At 34.9% G+C, this 8,486-nt stretch overlaps 1 protein-coding gene across 1 annotated transcript; it reads right to left on the bottom strand.

Annotated features, from left to right (window-relative positions):
* Positions 1-5,236: 5,236 nt before the first annotated feature.
* On the bottom strand, positions 5,237-6,215 carry LOC147391524 (uncharacterized). The gene has a single exon (XM_086417178.1). The coding sequence runs from the start codon at positions 6,201-6,203 to the stop codon at positions 5,448-5,450; it is 756 nt and encodes a 251-aa protein (XP_086273304.1). The 5' UTR covers positions 6,204-6,215; the 3' UTR covers positions 5,237-5,447.
* Between the last annotated feature and the right edge of the window lie 2,271 nt (positions 6,216-8,486).

The raw sequence follows: 8,486 nt of genomic DNA on the forward strand, positions 1-8,486 counted from the left end.
GCCCGGACACTCGGTTAGCAAAATATATATATATATATTATTTTCCATCACTACTTTCCTCTTGTGATGAGATACATTGATAATGATACAATGTATCTCATGCATCATAATTTGATGCATCCTATTCTCTTATAGTGCACATATAACCGTAGATGTGTTTACTCGTATCATGAGGAAATAACATCTATGATTATGTGCGTACCTCCACACTAGAAATGTAGAAACCGCAGTAAATCCAATGGCACGACTCTAATTTTCCACACAAAAAAGGGAAAAAAATTCTGTCCAATTGGGCAATTAAGTGCAAGTGAGTGTCAACAATTTTGTTTGAATGAGACATTGAAATAGCTATAGTTCAGTTCATTGGTATTCTACAATTGATTGATTTGTGTGAAAACCAATGGGATGCTAATATTTCCTATCCATCCTTGTCAAAAAGTAACAAATTGAGTGGAAGGTACGCATTTTTTTTAGAATAAGTATTTTTTTTTTTTTAAATGTTATTTCGTTCTATACAATTCCTTTGTTAGCCAAATTCAAATACCAAAAAAATCTGAATATTATTGAAACAAATATTATATATATAATTATATAATTTATCGAATTGACTATTATTGGAGTGACTACATCGATATTTGAATACATATCCGAAAAGCATCCAAATATCAGTGATTATCCGATTTTCAATTTGATATCTGTAATTTTCAAATAATATCCTCTCATTCTAATACAGATTCAAAGTCGAATTTCTGACTATCCATTGACCCATCTAAGGAGAGTAGGTCTCACTAACATCATGCATCTTTTCGTTAATGTGGATAATTATCTAAGGCCTACATATCCGTGAATGTTAGAACCATTTTTTGTGGGCTTGAACATCAAAAATCATCCAGTTGCATGATAATTCTTATCGTTGGAAACAAATATTGTTCTTTGCATCATGGGCTAGGAGTCCAACCTATTCATTGGTAGAGGACAAAAATTGTAATGCATTGGGATATGTGTTGACACTTCGATTCATTTGTTCTTGTTAGAATTTAGAGGGTTGTATTTGAAAACCCTTTCATATTCAATGGGTTTAAGCCATAGGGTTAAAACTCAATCCCATCTTTATGCTTTATACTTTTTTTAACTTTTGCTTTAGTTATTAGTATTATTTTTGTCTTGTGTAATTTTAGTCCTACATCAACTAGGAGAAGAGTTGATTTGCAACTCTTAAATAGTTTTACTTCTATTAGCTTTAAAGTTAAAAGAAGTAGGGGCTCGTGCGCACACACGGGAGTCCAAGAAGAAAACCCAAGATTTCAATTGGGATTTGGATTAACACCGGTCTGAAAACCTTAACGTGTGTGCACATGTATACCATGCGCGTAGGGAGGGGGGGGGGTGCGCGCAAAGGTTCATTTTTAATTTATTTGTATTTGTGTAATGCAAATGTGCATGTACGACGTGCGCGTAGGGGGGATGCAAAATCTCGGATTTATACCTCACATAGGTGTGTGTGAAGGTCCGTTTTTAATTTGTTTGTATTGGTGTAATGCGTGTGTGCATGTACGACGTGCACATAGGGGGTGCAAAATCTCGGATTTATACCTCACGTGGGTGCGCGCATTAATGTTTGTTTTTAATTTGTTTGTATTAGTGTAATGCGTGTGCGCATATACAACGTGCGTATAGGGGGAGTGTAAAATCTCAGATTTATACCTCACATGGCTACGCTCGAAGGCTCATTTTTTTATTTATTTGTATTGGTGTCTGTTCTAAACAATCACTTCCTTTTTTATTTAAATGCTTATGTTTAGTTGATTTAATTGCACAATTTTTTTATCTATTATTTACAAATTTTCGTTATTTTATCGCCATTAGTATACTTATATTTTTCATTGTGAGAGCACACAATATCGTCGAGTTCAAAGTTACGTTCCAATTAGATACTTATATTTTTCATTGTGAGAGCACACAATATCGTCGAGTTCAAAGTTACGTTCCAATTAGATACTTATATTTTTCATTGTGAGAGCACACAATATCGTCGAGTTCAAAGTTACGTTCCAATTAGATACTTATATCGTCAAGTTCGTTATTTTATCGCCATTAGTATACTTATATTTTTCATTGTGAGAGCACACAATATCGTCGAGTTCAAAGTTACATTCCAATTAGAGTACCCTCTTGAAAAAGCGGGTTGTTGTATCTTGGAAAGCAAACGCCTACAAACTGTGATATCGAAAAATTAACAAATTTCATTTTAGGACAATGATTTGTACATGTCTCAACCATTACTTTTAAGTAACGTATTTCTATTATATTCAATTAAAAAATTAAGAATTATTTAAAAATTCTTTTCTCTTTCCATAAGAAATCAGTACACATATTATAACAATTCTCGCCTTAATCCGAATTATCTGAGAATTAAGAGATGTACTTCCCAATGTCCAAATCCCTCAAAATGTAGTAGGAGTTAAGTTCTCAAATTTTCTTTTATGTTAGTTGCCATTTTTTACCTCATTTTATAGGTTTTGAGAAACATACCTTCCATGACTATTATCCCACGATTCTAGCCTCCTATCATACACCATTTTCACTAATTGTTGTGTGATTGGTGGCACAAGTTTGTATCCAACAAGAATGGTCTACAATTCTCCCACCGTCTTTAGAATTGGATAATGGTAGGGCATAAAATGGATCTAATCTGAATATATCCATATTTAGATTTAGATAGTTCTAGATCCTACCAACGAAAATCACATTAGAACAATTTCGTACTCACTAAAATTGGAATCAACACAATTCGAGCTTTTTGATTTAGGTTGGATTGGGTAAATTTGGACCACTTGGCACTATTATTTCTTGCTTTACTTCTTTGTTAATTACTATATTACTCTGTTTCGCCGTTATAACAATTTCATTTTTAAGAAATCATATTGTAAAAATGTAAAAATATAATTTTCAAAGTAATATATCATTTGGATATATCCAAGATAGATCTAGGGATGAATCCTTAACTACACTGAATCTGAGTCATGTCGAGGGATATCAAATCTTATTCAACCCATTTCTTGATTTGGACCAGGATTCAAACCCATTAAATTCGAATTTTGGAGTGCTCGGATTTCAGATCAAGTCCGATCAACTTCCTATTTTACTTCCAACTCTATCTCTAAGAGGCTCGGTGTCAAAATCAGATCATATCTCAAGATGACATGTGTATGGGATATAGATTTATCCATTACAATCTTCATAAATCTCATGCAAATTAATAATTAAATTTGTTTTTGTTGCTTAGGCGCATAAAAGTGATGGTTGAGTCAATAGGGTCAAGGGAATGTCCCACGCATGAGAAAAGAGGGCTTGAAGTTTGAAGTGGGTGGGTAACGTTACCCAGCTCCTGGAGCAGAGTACTCGATTTCTTGCATGTGCTAAAATCATGAGAGATGTGAATTAAATAAAGAAAAGAATGATACTGAAGTGACCTTACAAGTTGAACCTCATATGACATTTACATAACATGAAAGTGGATAACAACCATAGATGCTTTTAACTCGTATCTCAATGAAAGTGTGCGTCTATGGTTCCTATCCACTTTCACGTCATGAAGTGTCATATGAGATTCAGCTTTAGGTCACTCCAGCATGACTTGAAAGAAAAAGATGTCCTATATGCTCGCATGCGTCAACTACTACAAACGTACAAGTCTATTGAATTTTGAAAGAGTCGTGCTCAAGTAATATTGAAATTGACATCGTTTGGGACAATGGTGTGCAGAGAACCATAGGTGCGTCTCACTCGTATCTCGATGAAAAGCATCTATGGTTGAATAGACACATTCACATCAACAATGTCCCAAACGATGTCAATTCCAATGTTATTTCAATCATTTTCAATTTTGAAATGGATAGATTGATGAGCATTATTACAAAATTCTTCAACTTTTTCCAAAACTTTGGAAGAAAGGTAAATTACCATTTCGTGAGTCAAATTTGACGAAATTATGATTCCAACTAACTGTTCATTTTAATTACCAAAACGTGAACAAGCGAAATCACAGATTTTCATCAAGTGTTGAAATCACAGGTTTAAAGTAACAAACTCGCTGATTTACATAGTGATAATCTCGTGAAAAATAGCGAAACCTACGAGATGGTCACTTGATACCTGTGAGATAGTAACTTTAAACCTACGAAATTGTCACTTTAAAACCTCCAATGACGTTATCGTCCACGTTTTGGTAATTAAAATGAATAGTGAGCCAGAATTTTAAATTCGTTAAAAGTTGGTCACCTTTTCGTTGATATATCCTGGGAAAAAAATTGCCAAGGAAAGGACTAGGGATGACTAGTTGATTAAAATGCCAAATTGCAAATTCTTCAATGATTTGTTGATAAATTGCTGAGTAGGATACATTTTAACCCTTCAACCTCAATATTTCAACTTCTACTACCCTTAAAAGACTAAGAACAATATAGTGCATGTTTTTACGGAAATTGAAGATTATGAGTTTACAGGAAGAAATCGAAAAAAATATCATTTGTATAATCCTCAAATGTTTTCAGGATTGTTTTGATTTTCTATTTTTATTTATTTATCCAAATTAACTAAACCAATCCCTTGTCATATAATTGCCAAACTCAAACTTGATCACGCCCCAGAGACAGTAGAGTCTAGTAAAGCTTCCCAGTTTTGAAAGATACATAACCATGTTTTAAAACTCAAAAACTCAACTCAAATGGGATGTCCATATAATCAATTTAAGTGAAGAATTGTGAGCTGATTTGGACAAGTCACATAAATGCTTAGATTCTATTTTCCAAAGACGAATACAAGATACAAAGGTAACTCGATCCGTGCCAAGTTTTTAACATAAATCGTTGAGCATCACTTAAACGAAATTTCTAAATTCTAATCGACTTGATGGGTTTGTTCAATTGAGTTTTTGTTTCGAGTGAATTAACTTAACATTTGAATTACTTTATTCAACTCAGCCAAATTTTGAGCCAAGTCAATGAGTTTTTAAGCATAACTACACCTCCTAAGAAAGGAGATTAAAGTGAATTATTATTAACACATAAGTGCACCCATAGAACAATTGTTAACCAACCGATTACTCCGAAAGACCGATCTATTGAAAAATGGGAGAGCTATATATGAATATAAGAGGGTTATAGGACTTAACTGGGGTACGACACCCCTAAGAGTGAAGGAAAACATACACTCAACAACAATATATCAACATAAGTTAAAAACATTAAGCACACAATTTAATTCATGCAAATTGCATAGCACACTAAAATAAGTACACATAAATTACTTAATAAAAATCTTCTTTTAAGAGATTAATTCATTAAGCTCATACACATTTATCTGATTCATTAATCTTTTTGGAGCTCCGCCAACTCAAATCAAACTTATTAATTAATACTTATAGGTAAGAATATATTTTTGATTTCTCATGGGTGGTAGCCACTATAACCACTTCCTGCACCACCACCAGACCCACCACCACCACCACCACCATAACCAGCTCCATGTTCGCCACCCGCACCGTATCCGCTACCACCACCGGCTCCACCACCAGCTCCTTCACCGCCGCCGTATCCACCTCCATGCTCTCCTCCTGCACCATAACCCGAACCACCACCGCTACCACCACCACCACCACCACCAGAACCTCCACCATGTTCACCACCATAACCCGAACCACCACCAGCCCCACCACCAGAACCCGAACCAGAACCATACCCACCACCATGTTCTCCTCCACCACCATAACCAGACCCACCACCACTACCACCCCCACCACCACCACCAGCCCCACCACCATGCTCTCCTCCCCCACCATAACCAGACCCACCACCACTTCCACTACCACTACCGTACCCACCACCGCGCTCTCCTCCACCATAGCCAGAACCACCACCATTACCACCACCACCACCATACCCACCACCATGTTCTCCACCACCTCCATAGCCAGAACCAGAACCACCACCACTTCCACTACCACCACCAACACTACCATACACTACCCCATGTTCTCCTAAAGACACACCAGTAGCACCAATGCCATAGCTATTGGCCTCAAGAGTGAGGAGAGCTCTAGTGGCTGAACATATACCTAAGCCCAATAACACAAAGAAAACAACACTAAGAATTCTATGAGAAGCCATGGGAAGATTATTTTTTTTCCCAAGTCCCACAACCATGGAATGAGAAAGCAAATGAACGTAGGTATTTATAGGGTTTTGGAAGAGGTTTAAAACCGCGTTATTGCATAAGAGTGGTTGGAAGGGCACATGCCTTAAAATAAGTTGTGGGTCCCACTAAATTATGGGTCCCACATTGTGGCCAATAAAACAGCACACACTTACACCATGAGAGAATATTGGGCTCTCACTGTTCACTTCTCAGTGTGCTTTTGCTGTCCCCCACATTTGATGTTTTACATCCTTTTTCTTTTTCTTTTTTTTAATTTTTTTTAGACATAGGTCTTCTGAGGTTGACTAATTTGAAAATTATCTAAAAACCCTAATCTTCAATATTTAGTGAAAAAATTTCTCTAACATTTTTTTCCTCAAAATCCACCATTTTCAAATTCTAAGGCTATTTTTTTTAACCTATATATTTGGCATTGTCCATCATTTTCAAGTTTTCACAAGGACAAAATCTTAAGGTTAAAGATGAGGATAAAAAATTTTAAAGTCGAAGATGAGAGATTTTTAATTTAGGATAAAAATCAAGAGGTTGAAGAAGAAGGCATTTAGATCATTTTGTATTAGTTCAGAGATGACTGATGAGGTCAAAGGATATGTTGTTATTTATGAAGGGATATCCGAAATAGTCAACAAAGTCCAAAAAACACGGAAGGATCAAGATTTTATTTACTATATATGAGATTGAAGATTTTAGGGCGTTTAAGTCATATTCTCTTAATCTTTGAAGAAGACTGTGGTCCAGGCGAGGTATGTCTAAACAATCACCTTTATCTCCTAACTTCCTCTTATCCTACTATGATGGATGATGGATGAAGAATTCTCTCGACTTCATCATAAAGAATAACTAGATAATATTTGATAATCACTTAGTCAAATCTATTAAATTAAATATTTATGAATTCTTCAACACTTTTGGATAAATTTTTATAAAATGGACTGATTGAGCACCAAATTGCCGGGTTTGTTAACTTAACGATCATAATATATCTATGAAATTGAACCAAATTAGATCGATATTCCCCTATTGCATTGGATTGGGTCTAGAGCTTAAAACGATACATTCAATTGGGTTCAGATTGGTTAGGGTCTACTAAATTTCTTATCGAATTAGTACAAATCTGATTCAAATCCAATTCATTGATGGTCCAATTCTATACACAGATTTAACTAATCGAATATTTGAATGAATGTTAATTCAATTCAACCTAAAACTGGTTTAAACCAAGTTTGATAGCCAACATAGAAACTTATAGTAAATATAGTTCTTAATATTTGAAATATTTAAAAGGACCGATTAGTTGTAGGTCACGTAATGCCAGTTGCAATCCATCACTAAAACACCAACCTTGCACTTCATGTAATTGATTGCAGTCCAAAAAAGAAAAAAGAAAATTGAAAAAGTGTTCTCCTTGCTTTTCTTCTTCTTCATCATCTTTTAATTTTTCTTGATCAGTCAACACTAACAATTGGCCGTATTACTGACCTTTTTTCCTTCTTCCATCGACGGTACTCTATATTTATGGCTACAATGTTGAGAGGTCGTCTCGTCTCTACGATTGCAATTAACGAAAATACCAAGAGAATAGGAATGAAAAGGATTAAATGAGTTACGTAACTCGATGACATACATGTCGATGGTACTTATCCCAAGTCTAAACCCTATTAGTTGGGTTTCATGCTTACAAGTTCAGGAATCAGGATCATGTGTTTCTTCCATAAGTCACCCATAAATTATTTTTAAATATTTAATACATTTATTTGACTCACTATTTGTCGAGTAAATGAGTTTGAGAGTTCTAACACTTTTTAATTTTAAAATAATTAAATATATAGGGCCAAATTAAACAATAAAGTTGCTTAAACTTTCACTAATACTAGATCGATTTGTCACGTCATTGTTCTCATATAATTCCCCAAAGTGTGGTTTGTTAAAACCCATTATCTTTGGTCATAGTAATCCACATACTAAAAAGGGAAAGAAGGACCCCATCGTTTGAAAAAAATAAAAATTGATTGGTTATCCATAGCAAGAAGTGGTATCGAAAAAAGTTTGGTTGAATAATCTCCTTTTCCAAGTAAAATAGAACAAAATTCATTATCTATGAGTTTTACCAATAGAACCAATCAGGTACTACTTCTCGGGAAGATTTGCATTGGGTCAGTAAAATATAACGTAGTGTAAACCCAACCATTCTCATTTGTTGAATTGCCATTGGGATTGACGAACCAAATATTGCAAATGAATTTTTTTCCCCTAAATACTTTGCTCGGGCC

Source organism: Akebia trifoliata, chromosome 11, assembly GCF_017979445.1.
Source record: "Akebia trifoliata isolate Shusen 1 chromosome 11, ASM1797944v1, whole genome shotgun sequence".
Taxonomy (NCBI): Eukaryota; Viridiplantae; Streptophyta; class Magnoliopsida; order Ranunculales; family Lardizabalaceae; genus Akebia; species Akebia trifoliata.

Excerpts from the sequence above, each read along its gene's own strand:
- LOC147391524 (XM_086417178.1), bottom strand. The coding sequence starts at position 6,203 with ATGGTTGTGGGACTTGGGAAAAAAAATAATCTTCCCATGGCTTCTCAT.